At 43.2% G+C, this 16,334-nt stretch overlaps 1 protein-coding gene across 1 annotated transcript; it reads left to right on the top strand.

The window, feature by feature from the left end:
• The first annotated feature begins 2,253 nt into the window (after positions 1–2,253).
• Positions 2,254–14,501, top strand: ddx43 (DEAD (Asp-Glu-Ala-Asp) box polypeptide 43). Its single transcript, XM_067236615.1, has 16 exons — positions 2,254–2,584; positions 2,693–2,748; positions 2,846–2,963; positions 3,069–3,251; positions 3,646–3,727; positions 5,187–5,346; positions 10,785–10,903; positions 11,141–11,251; positions 11,481–11,622; positions 11,694–11,794; positions 11,901–11,988; positions 12,708–12,835; positions 13,152–13,261; positions 13,393–13,531; positions 14,128–14,215; positions 14,322–14,501. The coding sequence occupies exons 1-16, from the start codon at positions 2,254–2,256 to the stop codon at positions 14,499–14,501; spliced, it is 2,136 nt and encodes a 711-aa protein (XP_067092716.1).
• Positions 14,502–16,334: the final 1,833 nt, after the last annotated feature.

Here is a 16,334-nt window from a genome sequence, read left to right as displayed (position 1 = left end):
ACAAACTGCATGTAACAGAATACAAGTAACGTTTATGTGAAAGGATTCCTATGATTTATCTATGATAACCTTGAGAGTTTAGGCTGGTTTAGGTGCTGTTCGATAGGCTTATGTGAAGCTCTCTGTTACAGAGGTCTCTTGTAAAAAGGGCTGTAGAAATACTATCTGATTTGATTTAAATCTATGATTTAACTATACTCCGCCCCCCTCCATCTTCTCTCAGAGCGTTGACGGTACCGTGTATCATTCTGTGGAGCTGCGTGTCCTCAGTAACTGGGGAAACCAGGAGTACACCTGCCTGTACCGCTTCCGTGTACATGGTCAGACCCCCCGCAGCTCCTGAGCCCCCCTGCCTGCCACGCCCCATCACACCACTCTATGTCTTGCCTCTTTTGCCTATTTTTGCTAAACAAAAAATTAAACATTATTACTAAAACTTTCAAATTAAGATTTCATTTTGTGGAAATCAGATGTGGACTTGATCTTGTTTCTTGATACCCCTTAAGCATGGTCTGGGTATGGGTATGATCTGGGTCGAAACTCGCTGTTGCTTCAAAAATGGAAACTCCCCCGGAAGTATTATGAAAGACCTTGCACCCCTCACCCCTGCACCTCTCCAAGTGTATCATATAAACAATTCAACAAATGTACCCCACAAGTCAAAATACACATTATCTTCAGAGTGGTACAAACATGTTTTTGTTTGTGTGTGTGTTTGTGTACCGTTAATTGGTATTCTGAGGAATAAAAATAATTTGACAAATGGTATTTAAGATTTATTTTTCATTCAATTCAAACATCTGTAGGTTGGTGGGCCCTTCATGAAGGGTGCAGGTAGGCTATGTGTAGTGTTTTTATATTGACAAAACAACTAACATATGCTCATAAGTGTGTTAGACGAAAGGTACAACGGACAGTGGATTCATATGAAAATAATTTGCTGGAATTGCGATTATTGGACTCCGTTTGGGTTAAAGTAGGCTACAACAAGAACGGTCAACATTAATTTATTAAGCAAATCAAGTACAACTTTTTGCTTTGTCTTGTTTATATATTGGTCACCGGACAAAGACATAGACTGTACTTGCTGTTGCAACTCGATATTGAAATGGTTTATTTCAATGGAAGCATAAGAATCGCTTTCCAATGATGTAGGCCTGTCAATTGTGTAGCAGTCTAAAAAATATATTAGTTAGAATTGAGTGCGTCGGAACTGAGGGGGGGGGGGGGGGGGGGGGGGCAGCATTTCTGACTCGCGGGCGCGACTGGACTGTAAAAACCTACTTAAAAATATTAATCAAATACATTAGGCCTAACATCTATATGGCCTATAGAGTGCTATTTTTATCCTCAAACTAAATGTTGAATTACCCCCTCCCCACAAAAATAAATGTTTACTTTTAAAGCCCATATCTATTCATTATCTTAGCTTTACGTAGCGGTAGCGTGATAATTCATGCAATTACCTTTAGCTAACCTACATTTTTACAACAAAAAAAACACAATTGTTGAAAATCTCTGCCATTATAATTCTATATATTCTTTTATAAAAAATTTAAATTTGTATTTAAAGTGCTTTTTAAGTCGTGGTCTGTAATTGTAGCCAAACTAAATATTCTATTGGTCATTAGAATTTGGGTCGTAGATTTAACCATCGAAAGAACTAGTGATGGGCATTCCGGCTCTTTTTCGTGAGCCGGCTCGTATGGCTCAGCTCACTAAAAAGAGCCGGCTCTTTTGGCTCCCTAACGGCTCTTTAAAAAATACATGTTTTAACTATGAATTTGAATATGATAGGTGTGAAAACAATTTGATTAAATTATGAAATGAAATCATACTCGACCGTAACCACATATCTTTAAAAATGCATTGATTTGTCATGGCTCTCCTCCGAGTTTTGACTACTCTGACTGTGTGAGTTGGCTCGGCCCTCCCTCATGCAGGATTGACAGGAACAGACGATGATCGTGTGCGCCTTTAAGCCTACAAGTATTTTTTCGTTGTTCTTTGAATTAGTCAATTATTTTAAATACAATTAAAATTCATTATTTCATAATCATTTAGTTTTTATAGGCTGTATTAATCTATTAAAAATAGAGTCGGCTCTTCAGATATGCGAGCCAGCTCCCGACGTTCACCTTCAAGAGCCGGCTCTTAGAGCCGGATCGTTCGCGAACGACCCATCACTAGAAAGAACCGTAGCCGGATGTTTGGAGTGATTTCTAACTGGCTTGGTAATTATCCACGTTTGTAATGTCGGACTGGGAGGATGATTATGATGGAGACGGTGTCGCAATCAAGAAGTCTGTACCTGGGAACACAGCACCTTTGAAAGAATGTAAATCTTTGAACAACGGCAAGGAGAACATTTGTTTTGGTGTGAGAAATTACGGTGGGATTGGACCGCCACGAGGACCGCCAGTAGATCGTAACGGTCCTCAGTACCAAAAGGACCGCATGTTTTCAAGGGATCATGATTCTGATAGAGGACGCAGATCGGGTCCGTGTGGTAACGCGACTGACCGGTCGGGTTCCACACCGGTAACTTTTACAGTGGAAAGCTCCTCTATTGGCAGGGTTATAGGTATGTTCAGACAGCAAGAGCAAAGTAGCATCATATGCTAACAATGTTAAGAGTTAATTGATGTTACCACACGTCACGTGCAGTTAAATGCCTGACTTAATATAACAGGTCGCGGCGGAGCCAAAATACGTGAACTTGAAGAAAGTACTGGTGCAAGAATTAAGGTGAAGTAGCTAGCTAGCAAACTAACATGCTATATTTAATTACCCGAGACAATGTTTAGCTGAACTCTGATATCAAAATATGTTACTATTTTTGTAGATCAACAGAGGGGACTATGAGGGAGAAGTGCTCATCTTTGGGAACAGTGATGTTCAACAGAAGGCTAGAGAGATGATTGAGGAGCTGGTGTCAGGCGGCGGCTCTGGCTTCTACGGTGGTAAGATTACACTAGCACCTTATACTTTTCTCTGTTATTGGTTTACCAGGATTTAAGCTTGGTCATGTTCACAGCTGTTAGTGAAGGTTGTTTGACCTCTGTCAGGCCCTGGAAGGAGTGGTGAGCATGGAGGTGGCCGTGGTGGTGGTGGAGGAGGAGGCAGAGTTAGAAATGACTCCTGCTGGTCAGCGTCAGCATTGCAGGCAGCTGACGTCCCACCCCCCCAGGCCATCGACTGGAACTCCATGAGAGAGAACAGGGAGAAATATGAGCAGATGAAGTGGCAGGGTAATTGCAGTACACACTCACGAGAGCCTGGACATGGGCAGGGGAAATGGGGCACACCAGTATTAACTAACTTTACAAAAATGTCCATAGCAGTAAAGTACATTTTGGTTGAGGTTTCAGCCTTAAGCTAACTTCATGGGAATGGAACTTATGAACGACATCCAGTCTTTGACAATATAATGTGTTCTAATGTGGTACCAAAATAAACATGGCAAAAAAAAATAGTATTCCACCCAAAATGTAGGGTGATGCATTTAACAACATATTGACAGAAGAAGGTATAAAAGTGATATTTTCCAGAGCTTTGTCCTGAAGGCAGTGTGCAAACTAGAGTGTTGTGTTTAGATAATACGCATCTTGACTGTCCTTTGGTATTGTTTCTTAACGGCTGTAGACCTCCCACCCCTGAAGAAGGACTTCTACATTGAGGCAGAGAGCGTAGCCAAACGCACTGCAGAGGAAGTGAAAGAGTGGAGGTGAGTGCTGCGTTTCCTCAAGGATTCTTTTTCCCAGCAGGCGGGGAGAAGAACAAATGTAGGGTCACCTGGCGCCCAACCTGTTGGCCTGTGCTTAGTCTTTTGTTTCCTCTCCTTAGCTTAGCCACAGTGAGACCCTTTTTCTGAGTCATACTATCTTCCTCACTGAGATGAGATATATTTCTCTTCTTGGGAGAAATATTTGAATAAACTCAGCTGATGATCTGAGCCGAAGAGAAAGTGCTTTGTTGTACTTGTGCTGCTTTTTTATGAAGATGTCATGTCTTTGCGAGGGATTGACGCCCTTTCACTGTTCTAGTTGCTCGTCCTCCGAGTGGAAAAGGAGCACTGGAGTGGGGGAGGAGGGAAGATTTTTTTTACCGCAGATGTACTTGTGCTTTTTCCCCTGAAGAACACTGAAGGGCCCTAAAGAAGCACACGCACTTTGAACACACTATAAAAAGCGTTCCAATATGTTTCTTGGGAGGAGGAGGGTTGTGTACTTGCAATGCACTCTCACAACATCACTTGTGAGGATATTCTGTTGCAAAGATTGTCCAATAGAGGGCGCCTTTGACCTTGCTGCCATCTAACCATAAAGGCAGGAATCCCTGAATGTCTGTGGCTTGATTATCTCGAGAACCTGGCACAGGGTGAAGTTGAAATGCCAGGTGTATAGCTCAGGACCCAAGGACGTGCAGTTTTGCCTGTGAAAACCTTGTTGAGCTGCACTAAGTGATGGAGCCATGGATCTGGCGAGCATGCCAGCGGGCATATGACAAGAACACTGTTGTTGCATATTTAGCCGGCTCAGTCAGCAGTACGCTGCCAACAAGCCTCCCTGGCTTTGTGGGCCACCACCATGTTAGGTTTAACTGTTAACCTGTCTTTAAACTCGTCATATCCTGCCCGTGTCAACGTCCATTCTTCTGGAGATGTAGCTTGAGCCATTATGTAATGACTCCCAATGCGCCCCTGTAATGCAAACACGAATCTCAATCACTTTTTTTATTCTTTTGAATAGTATTTGTAATATTTATAATTCAAGACGATTCAGAGAGGACTGAGATTGTAATATGTATCTTGTACCTGTATTTGTCAATTTCAATACACAATGTGGACAATACAGTTTATGACACCCATTGGAGTCAGATGGCTGAGCGGTAAGGGAATCGGGCTATTAATCAGAAGGTTGCCGATTCCTGGCCGTGCATAATGACATTGTGTCCTTGGGCAAGGAACTTCACCCTACTTGCCTCGGGGGAATCTCCCTGTACTTACTGTAAGTCGCTCTGGATAAGAGCGTCTTCTAAATGACAAAATGTAATGTAATATTAGGATCACAATCGTATTGTACTGTAGGATCCTGTTTTGATGGTTTGTTTTGGTCAAATGCCTGGCATATGTGGCGTTAATCATATCAGTCACGGACAGTCCTGTCCCCTCCACCTCCCCACAGGAAGCAGAATAACAACATATTTGTTGACGATCTGAAGGAGGAGGGCGACAAGCGTCTCTTCCCCCATCCCGTGCAGACCTTCCTGGAGGCCTTCCTACACTATCCCGGAATCATGGAGAACATTGTCCGCGTCGGCTTCGCCAAACCAACCCCCATCCAGGTATGTTGGGTGGCCTGGGTTCTGCCATGTAACCTCCTGCTGTTGGTTAGTGTGTCACATCAGACAGTGATCAGCAGATCTCAAGCACAAGCTCCACCAGGACCCTTAAAGATAAACTGACCTGTCTAAATGTTTACACACCCTGTGTGCTTATGCAATGAAATGTTGGCCCACCTGTGAAATTCTAAGACTTTACAGTCAATACAGTGACTTTCGATTGGTCCTCTCTTTACAAAATCCAATGAAAAATCAAAAAATGTAAAGAATGTGAATTTGGTGCGAGCGGTATGTGTGACCAAGTCCATAACCATGTGTGACTGTTTAATCTCTTTGGAAACACCCTACCAACAATAGCCTTGGTTCCAGTGGCACTTTCGGCATCTTTTTGGATTTCATGTAAAATGTGGAAACGAAAAGAGGAAGGAATTCAACATTTTCTTTTAAGATATTTATATAGATATTTACTGGTATTTTCTCTTGAGCACATCTGTTTATTGTCATTCACTCCAGTTCATCAGTATACAGAGAGGATGGGTGTTTGCAGCTTGATATTCTTGTGTGAACTACCATGGCCAGACATGGCCATCTAACAGACCTGAGGGGTCTGGCTCCATGTGGTTCCTGGAGAACCTGCAGTCTTCATACGGAGTGGACATGAAATCTCTTTGGTTCAGGACAGTATGTCGAGACTCCAAGGGTAAAGCACGGAAGCCCCCCACAATAAGGATGTGGCGTCTATATCCAGAGCAGTACATCATATACAGTTAGGTCCATAAGTATTTGGACATTGACACAATTTTCATCATTTTGGCTCTGTATACCACCACAATGGATTTGAAATGAAACAATCAAGATGTGCTTTAAGTGCAGACTTTCAGCTTTAATTTCAGGGTATTTACATCCAAATCAGGTGAACGGTGTAGGAATTACAACACATTTTATATGTGCCCCCCCTTTTTAAGGGACCAAAAATAATTGGACAAACTAACAATCATAAATCTAATTGTCACTTTTAATACTTGGTTGCAAATCCTTTGCAGTCAATGACAGCCTGAAGTCTGGAACCCATAGACATCACCAGACGCTGGGCTTCGTCCCTGGTGATGCTCTGCCAGGCCTCTACTGCAACTGTCTTCAGTTCCTGCTTGTTCTTGGGGCATTTTCCCTTCAGTTTTGTCTTTAGCAAGTGAAATGCATGCTCAATTGGATTAAGGGCAGGTGATTGACTTGGCCATTGCAGAACATTCCACTTCTTTGCCTTAAAAAACTCTTTGGTTGCTTTCGCAGTATGCTTCGGGTCATTGTCCATCTGCACTGTGAAGCGCCGTCCTATGAGTTCTGAAGCATTTGGCTGAATCTGAGCAGATAATATTGCCCGAAACACTTCAGAATTCATCCTACTGCTTTTGTCAGCAGTCACATCATCGATAAATACAAGGGAACCAGTTCCATTGGCAGCCTACATGCCCACGCCATAACACTACCTCCACCATGCTTCACTGATGAGGTGGTATGCTTTGGATCATGAGCAGTTCCTTCCCTTCTCCATACTCTTCTCTTCCCATCATTCTGGTACAAGTTGATCTTGGTCTCATCTGTCCATAGGATGTTGTTCCAGAACTGTACAGGCTCTTTTAGATGTTTTTTGGCAAACTGTAATCTGGTCTTCCTGTTTTTGAGACTCACCAATGGTTTACATCTTGTGGTGAACCCTCTGTATTTACTCTGGTGAAGTCTTCTCTTAATTGTTGACTTTGACACAGATACGCCTACCTCCTGGAGAGTGTTCTTGATCTGGCCAACTGTTGTGAAGGGGTTTTTCCTCACCAGGGAAAGAATTCTTCTGTCATCCACCACAGTTGTTTTCCGTGGTCTTCCGGGTCTTTTGGTGTTGCTGAGCTCACCAGTGCGTTCTTTCTTTTTAAGAATGTACCAAACAGTTGATTTGGCCACACCTAATGTTTTTGCTATCTCTGATAGGTTTGTTTTGATTTTTCAGCCTAACGATGGCTTGCTTCACTGATGGTGACAGCTCTTTGGACTTCATATTGAGAGTTGACAGCAACAGATTCCAAACACAAATATCATACTTGAAATGAACTCTAGACCTTTTATCTGCTCCTTGTCAATGAAATAACGAACTCCCATGAGGGAATAACATACACCTGGCCATGGAACAGCTGAGCAGCCAATTGTCCAATTACTTTTGGTCCCTTAAAAAGGGGGGGGGGGGCACATATCAAATGTGTTGTAATTCCTACACCATTCACCTGATTTGGATGTAAATACCCTGAAATTAAAGCTGAAAGTCTGCACTTAAAGCACATTTTGATTGTTTCATTTCAAATCCATTGTGGTGGTATACTGAGCCAAAATGACAAATTGTCAATGTCCAAATATTTATGGACCTAACTGTACCTTAAAGTCACGGTTATTTAATTGTATTCTGGCACCTGAGCACGTAGCGAGGCACCCATCACCAGATAGCTAAACACTATAACCTGACTGAAGTAGCGCTAGGTAGCTCCAATGACGAGGAAGCATGAAGTCCGTTATCAACGTGCACTTGTACGTCCATTTATTGAAAGTACAGCGTTTTCTTAAGGTCAGGTTGTTTCTGATAGTGAAAAAACAAAGCTTTTCCAAGGCTTACACAGGCAGGTGGAACCACATAAACAGAGAGATCTTGAACCTAGCTCGCTGAAAAATTGTTTGCTAACCTCTGAACTGATCAAAAGACCAACAACAATGTGACTTTAAACAACCAATGAGAACACAAACTTAAAAGGAAATTAAGAGGAATAGGCTGGATTCTACTTACTGGCCTACGGGAGATGCCAGAACACTTAAACAGAATGAATGCATGTAACATTACAAATTGGTTCAATTAAAACACAGTATTTATTACACAAGTAAATCACAAGTGTACAATATAGCGAGGTAGCTGACCTCCACTTGCGAATTTGCCTTTCATCAACCCCAAGTTCGCGTGCTACAGATCTGTTGCTGCTGGTGAGTGCTTTCTGCACAGCTTTGTTTGAAAGCTAAAGTGTAAGAACATTTCGGCATGCTGCTTCAGATTTCTACACAATGTAGACACGCGTGGCTTCAATTTTACACTAGGCTTTGTGTTTCACATCCTTGTCTATTCTTTGTTTGTCTATGGCCGCACTGCAGCTACAATTCACTAAATCTCTCTTACTAATTAAATGCCGCCCTCGAATAAACGACGGCGTCGAATAAACGCCGCACCAAACATTAACGTGGTGTAATAAACGCTGCAGCGTTTAATCGAAGAAATACGGTAGTAGTTGCTCTAGTAATTTTTTTAAATGGGGTTGGTCTTTCTCTTTTGGCTATCCCGTAAATGCCAATAATGTACTCTTATTACTGGACTATTAAAATGTTAAAATATGCAAGAGACTTCTCTAAACCAGGACCAGTCCGCTCACTTGAGAACTCTGTGATTAGAGGCCTGTTCCATAAAGCAAGTTTACCGAACAAGCCAAGCGTATGTCTGTTAGTCTGGCTCATTTCCTGTTGATTTGGTTTACATTTACATTTCCTTGTAAAATTGGTTCCATAAAGCCAGTTCCATGTAGTTCAAGCTCAGTTACTATGGCAACTTATGCTGTGAAACCAACCTGGTCCGAGGCAGGCTTACTGGCAGGCTTAGCCTGTGTTGCTGCTGAACCAGATGTTCCTGTTACACTGACCCAACAGGAATATATATCAGTCCAAAAATGTAGAAAATCGATTTAAACAAAAGGTAAATGTATTCAATTATGCAATCCTAAATGATAAGTGAAATTTATTTTATTTATTTATTTATTTATTCAATACATCATAAATACTACATAAACAGCATACCTAACACCACGCAGAGACAACAAGACAATACAGTACAGTACAAGGATCACTTCATGTTGAAACCCAGAAATAAGTTCTGTCAATGAATTCTTAATGCCATTCGTTTATGCAAATTAACCTCCCAATAGCAAAACCTTTCTCTACTTGAAGTTTCTCTACTAGCAAGTTTGGTTGAATAGTGTTAAATGCAGAAGAGAAATCTATGTACAGAAGTCTGGCATGAGTTAGTGGGCCCTCAAGGTGATGATACAAGCTGTTCAGCAGCATCAGAGAGGCATCCTCAACACCCCTACCAGCTCTGTAAGCAAACTGCAGAGGATCCAGAGACCCTGGATCTGCTGCCTAACAGGCCGTCCCACCACTTTCTCTAAAACCTTCATAAGTAAAGATGTAAGAGCTACCGGTCTAAAATCATTTAAGGACTTTGGTTTTGTACACTTAGCGACGGGTACAATAATTGAATGTTTCCAGATTTCCGGAATCTTTTGTAACTCCAGAGATTTAGTAGTTTTTGTTGTTCAACCATGCAAAGTTAGTACAGTACACAGCAACGAGACAACGTTCCTCCAGGACCATGGTGCTAAAAGCAAAGCAGGACAAACACAGACTAAGACCTACACATTCCTACATTCCCATATAAAGTGTATACATTCCTGTATAAAGTGCATACATTCCTGTATAAAGTATAAGTACATTATTGATACAGAAGACAGGACAATATTGAGGTATCAAGTATAAAGTGACCAATAATTGAGTGCAGTTTGTCCATCTCCGACATTGGAGGGTGTACGGGTCTGTGTGTATCAGACCAGTCCTTGAGTGTTGAGTAGTCTGATGGACTAAAAATAACTTGTATTCATAAATAAATATTAATAAAAATAACCTGAAAAACATTGCAGAGCTGATCAGCACAAGTATTTAGTACTTTGCCTGTACAGGCAGGGCCTGGATTCTTCCTACTGTTGGTGTGCCTAAACCATTTCAACAAAGTCAACATCAATGGTCAATGTTTGACTCGACTTTGCACCTCATCTCGTCTATCTGTTAATTAAAATCTTGTTTATCAAACCTTAAATAAAAATCATTCAAACTATCAGCTAGTTGACTGTCAGAATTAAAACCCTCCAGACTGGCTGCCTTACCCCTTACATGACATTAGCCCCGATTTGATTTGTTAGGTTAATTCAATTGGGAGTCAGGTGGCTGAGCGGTTAAGGAATCGAGCTAGTAATCAGAAGGTTGCCGGTTCGATTATGGCTGTGGAAAAAAAATGACATTGTGTCCTTGGGCAAGGCACTTCACCCTACTTGCCTCGGGGGAATGTCCCTGTACTTACTGTAAGTCGCTCTGGATAAGAGCGTCTGCTAAATGACTAAATGTAAATGTAATGTAAATTCAAGTCTGATTTAGGACTTCAATCCCAGCTATATGGAACAGGCCCAAATGAACTTAGAAACACCTTTCTGAAAGTTGCTTTCTAAACATTTTTTGAAAATGTCCTTCCAAAAATGTCTCTCTCGCCGTGTGTCTGCCCCTGCTGATGGCTGCTGTGCCCCCTGTGTTGCCAGTCCCAGGCGTGGCCCGTGGCACTGAGGGGAGACGACCTGATCGGCATCGCCCAGACGGGCACAGGGAAGACCCTGGCCTACCTGCTGCCTGGTTTCATCCACATGGATGGTCAGCCGGTGTAAGTCCACATCCAATCACCACAGCCCTGTACATGGCTGTAGACAGCAGATCGGACATGCGTTGTAGAGAGATTGGACAGACGCTAGTCTCGTTGGGAAAGACTTCCATCGCAACCATTATAAATTAAGTGACTACCATTTGAAAACGTCATAAACCTATACTTGGTGGTTTGACTTGTTTCAAATGAAATGTGAAGTCAGCAGTTGTCTGAACGTGTGTGTGTGTACACTCCCAGACACAGGAACAGGCAGGATGGTCCAGGCATGCTGGTGCTGACCCCCACCAGAGAGCTGGCCCTGCAGATCGAGGCAGAGTGTAACAAGTACAGCTACAAAGGCTTCAAGAGGTGCCAATGAAATCCTCACGCCTGTCACACACACACACGGCCCTGTCACACACACACACACAGCCCCGCATCCTGTCACACACACACACACGGTCCCACATCCATGCGACTCTCACACCAGTCACTCACCGACACAGTTGGTCACACAGATAAAGGCACAGACACCAAGAGAGCAGCATGTGTTTTTGATCTCATGTCTCTTATTCTCTCCCTCCTTTTTGCGGACTAGTGTTTGTATCTACGGAGGTGGGGACCGCAGGGCTCAGATCAAGCTGGTGGCCGGCGGAGTGGACATAGTAATCGCCACTCCCGGCCGCCTCAACGACCTGCAGATGAACGAGCTTATCAACCTGCGCTCCATCACCTACCTGGTGAGCTCCATTCCAGCAATTAAGTGTATGTGTGTGTGTGTGTGTGTTTTACCAGCCCTCTCCTTGGCCAGGTGCTGGATGAGGCAGACCGGATGCTGGACATGGGCTTTGAGCCCCAGATCATGAAGATCCTGCTGGACATCCGTCCAGACAGACAAACCTTTATGACCAGGTGCCAGCACCAGGATGTACCCAGGCACTGCCCTTTATCACAAGATGACCTTATAGATTGGCCCCTGTACATGCCCTGATCTCTTCTCTCCAATTGGCTGTTTCAGTGCCACCTGGCCCCCAGGTGTAAGGCGATTGGCCAAGTCGTACCTCAAGAACCCCATGATGGTATACGTGGGGACGCTGGACCTGGCTGTGAGTGGAAGCCTAAGCATTCATTACCTTACTCCTCCAGACACACCCACACACTATACACTCCCAACTGAAACTCTCCATTTACTTTTATCTGTTCCCATATGGTTGCAAAATTCTGTTAATAAAAAAAAAAAAAAAAGTTAAAGTTGGAAACTTTCCATTGTAATTAACGGGAATATATGGGACTAAACTGGAAATGAGCAAAATTGCAGGTTAGCCTATAAAAGGGAACTTAAATGTAGTGGGAAAACCTATTTTGCAGCATAATCTTGGTTTTAACAACCAGATTTAATGCACACTACAGCAGCACTGTTGAAGCCACACCTCTGCATTTGAGCCCAAGGACTACATCCATTTTCTTTCCAATTAAATAATCGATTAAAGTCCTAACTCACAAATACATCCAAATCATAAAATGACATTTTTCTTCTTATTACCAAACACAAATTTATATTCATGTATATGATACAGTATAAATCACTCAAAATTTCAAATTCCGTTGAATTCCCGTGAAGTTTCCAACTTTCCAATATCCCCCGGCTTAACTTGATTAACTTCCCATGGAAAGTTTCAGGAAATATACCGGAAATGTTCCGCCCCTTTGCAACCCTAGTTTCCAACACAGACACTAACGTTGCTCTCCGTCTCTCTGGCACACTCTCCCACCCTGTCTTCATCTCTTTTCTCTTCTCTCCTCTCTTCTCATCCCCTCTCCCCAGGCAGTGAACACAGTTCATCAGACAGTCCTGTTTGTCCAGGAGGAGGAGAAGAAGGCCTACGTCTTTGACTTCATCCACAACATGGAGCCCGAGGACAAAGTTCTCATCTTTGTGGGCAAGAAGCTTCTGTGAGTAGACGGTTCCACTCTACAAAACAATGCCAGCACACCCTAAAGAAATACCATTTGTTAGAGATGACTGTATGCTAGGTAAATTTAGTCTTACTTGGCTGTATGTCAGGTTTGGTCACTGGTGAAGCAAGAAGGGGATTTCCAAAGTCACATCAGTATTTTATTCAACGGTGCTTTCCATCCATTATCACATTAACCACTTCTGAAAGCCACGCCCATCGTTTGAATTTGGTGTGGGTTTGCGCTGAAGATTAGTTTTGACACGTTTTAGTTAGTTTCTTCATTGTGTGTGTGTGGGTGTGTCACATGGCAGAGCCGATGACCTCTCCAGCGATCTGTGTCTACGGGGCCTGGCTGTGCAGAGTCTCCATGGCGACAGGGAGCAGTGTGACAGGGAGGAGGCCCTGAAGGACTTCAAAGAGAGTATGAAATTGGATTCTGTTTAGTGTTTGGGTTGAGGGTGCAATAGCATATGTAGATGAGGAGTGTGTGTGTGTGTGTGGAGGGGGAGTTGCCCACTGTGTTTGTGTTTGTACGATTGTGTGTGTTGCCAGGTCGTGTCCGCATCCTGGTGGCGACAGACCTGGCGTCCCGAGGTCTGGACGTCCACGACATTACCCACGTCTTCAACTACGACTTCCCGCGGAACATTGAGGAGTATGTACATCGCGTGGGCCGCACAGGTCGCGCCGGGTAAGTGTGTGTTTGTGTGTCTATCTCCTCGTAGTTGTTTGCTGAACACCTTCCAGTTGTCTGCAGTGGCTCCATCTTTGTTTTGTATGATTGTTAATTAGCCTGGGAACCAGATGAATCTGTGACCTCATGTTTTTTAAGAGGTCTGGCCACTCCCATTCAAACAAATTTCCACCCAGTCTGAAAAGTCCCTGGCCAATCATAACCGTTGATCCAATGACTGTACAGAGAAGCGACATTGAGGCAGTTTCCTCAACAACCAAGATTACATTTTATTGTTCTGATTGGTTGTATCCAATTGCATCCAGAGACATTTTGGTCTGGGCTTGTTGATTACACCCCCTAGATGAACTGAGAGGTTCCAGACTAGTTGCTAATGGTCTGGCAATGCCAGGCTAGTTAATGGTTCCACTCAATCTCCGCCCCCCCCCCCCCCCCACACACACACACACACACACACACACACACACACACACACACACACACACACACACACACACACACACACACACACACACACACACACACACACACACACACACACACACACACACACACACTCACACACACACACTCACACACACACACACACAAAGGCGCTCTGGGGCTTCCATCACCCTGGTTACAAGAGGAGACTGGAGGATGGCCTCTGAGCTGATCCCCATCCTGGAACGATCTGGACAGGTAGGGGACACGTGACGGGCTGGCTCTGTCTCTCTGACACACACAGCACTTAGTTCCACTAAGTGCACTTAGTTCCATTAAAAACCTTTGTGATTTTGCTGTGTAGGACGTCCCAGAGGAGCTTGTGCTTATGGCAGAGAGATACGAGAAGCACAAGAGAGAGAAGGACATGTACGGAGGAGGAGGAGGAGGGAGAGGAGTAGGAGGGAGAGGAGTAGGAGGGAGAGACGGAGGAGGGAGGAGAGGAGGAGGGAGAGACAGAGGAGAGTCAAACTGGAGGTTCTAACCACGTCAGGTACACCAACACTCCCACGGCACACCCATACTGAGTATAGCAGCAAGGCCGTGGAGCATTATCTAGTCACAGTGCAATGCAGTTGACTTTTGCAGTCATGGGTGAAATAAAGGGATAGGTAATTATTTTGAACACTGCACTATTGGGTACTCACCCTGCTCAATGAGATAGAAACAGAAGTGTTTTATATACATCATCTTTCAATCCAATTTTCTTCTTCAGGAAGAAGCCGTTTCTGGAAGTTCTGGAACCTCTGGTGTTCTGATGGTCTTTTGTGTGTTTTCATTTTGTTTTGTTTGCTGTGTTTTTATAAATAACAAGCAATTAGTTTTTGTGTGTTTAAAAGACCATTTATTTGTTGGCGAGTTGCCGTTGCCATGTATCATCTTTGAGGAAAAGTTCAAATTTAAACAAATTAATTTCCTGACATAACTAACCATTTTTACTTGCTATGATTTGTGCTGTCATCACATGGTCTCTTAGTGCCTTACCGGAGGGAAACTGCGTGTTCTTGTCGACACATTTGTTCATGTACTCGCTTGAATTCCTGTTATATAACCCAATGATCTCAAGCTCTTTACTTAATTAAACACAATACAATCAACAAGTTCGTCATTTTGTTGTCCTAAAACCCAACTGAGCCCAAACTTCCTTTTCATAGGGGAATTTGTCCAGATGGAGGTAAATGAACAAAGGATATTGCCGACTATTTTAAACGTTAATTTCTGCTCTTAAAATTGCTTTCAAACTGTACTTGGATTCTACCTTTCACACGATCCGTTTTACACAGACGCATAACATGGGGGCAATTGACCCATATTGTCTCAAGTCTTCATGGAGGAAGACTGTAAGACACTTCTCTGAAAGTGACTATTACATTTACATTTAGTAGACGCTCTTATCCAGAGCGACTTACAGTAAGTACAGGGACATTCCCCCGAGCCAAGTAGGGTGAAGTGTCTTGCCCAAGGACACAGCGTCAGTTGGCATGACCGGGAATCGAACTGGCAACCTTCGGATTACTAGCCCGATTCCCTCACCGCTCAGCCACCTGACTCCCTATTAGTAATGAAAGAAATCACACCAATCATTGAAGTTACTCAGATGTAAATCATAAATCATTTTGATTGGCAGTTGGCTGTGAGGCTTTACTCTTGGAAAAAAAGAGATTTCACCTCTAAGGCAAGGGCAGCCCTGCCTTGTTGGCATGAACTCAGATTTATGCAGTGTAGACAATGCTGTGGGGGAGTAGTGCCTATTTAAACGTTTTTCCTTGTGTGTAAACAATAAAACTTTCATTACACTTACATTTAGCAGATGCTCTTATCCAGAGCGACTTACAGTAAGTACAGATACATTCTCCCCGAGGCAAGTAGGGTGAGATACAGATCTGTTGCTGCTGGTGAGTGCTTTCTGCACAGCTTTGTTTGAAAGCTAAAGTGTAAGAACATTTCGGCATGCTGCTTCAGATTTCTACACAATGTAGACACGCGTGGCTTCAATTTTACACTAGGCTTTGTGTTTCACATCCTTGTCTATTCTTTGTTTGTCTATGGCCGCACTGCAGCTACAATTCACTAAATCTCTCTTACTAATTAAATGCCGCCCTCGAATAAACGACGGCGTTGAATAAACGCCGCACCAAACATTAACGTGGTGTAATAAACGCTGCAGCGTTTAATCGAAGAAATACGGTAGTAGTTGCTCTAGTAATTTTTTTAAATGGGGTTGGTCTTTCTCTTTTGGCTATCCCGTAAATGCCAATAATGTACTCTTATTACTGGACTATTAAAATGTTAAAATATGCAAGAGACTTCTCTAAAC

The sequence above is a fragment of the Osmerus mordax genome, chromosome 5 (genome assembly GCF_038355195.1).
Source record: "Osmerus mordax isolate fOsmMor3 chromosome 5, fOsmMor3.pri, whole genome shotgun sequence".
In the NCBI taxonomy this organism is placed as follows: Eukaryota; Metazoa; Chordata; class Actinopteri; order Osmeriformes; family Osmeridae; genus Osmerus; species Osmerus mordax.
This window is presented reverse-complemented; position numbering and strand designations above follow the sequence as displayed.

What these genes read in the sequence shown, in the direction of transcription:
- ddx43 (XM_067236615.1), top strand. Translation starts at nt 2,254, where the DNA reads ATGTCGGACTGGGAGGATGATTATGATGGAGACGGTGTCGCAATCAAG. An exon ending in GAGGAAGTGAAAGAGTGGAG is followed by an intron (nt 3,728 to 5,186) that starts GTGAGTGCTGCG and finishes ACCTCCCCACAG; the next exon opens with GAAGCAGAATAACAACATAT. An exon ending in GGCCGCACAGGTCGCGCCGG is followed by an intron (nt 13,532 to 14,127) that starts GTAAGTGTGTGT and finishes ACACACACAAAG; the next exon opens with GCGCTCTGGGGCTTCCATCA.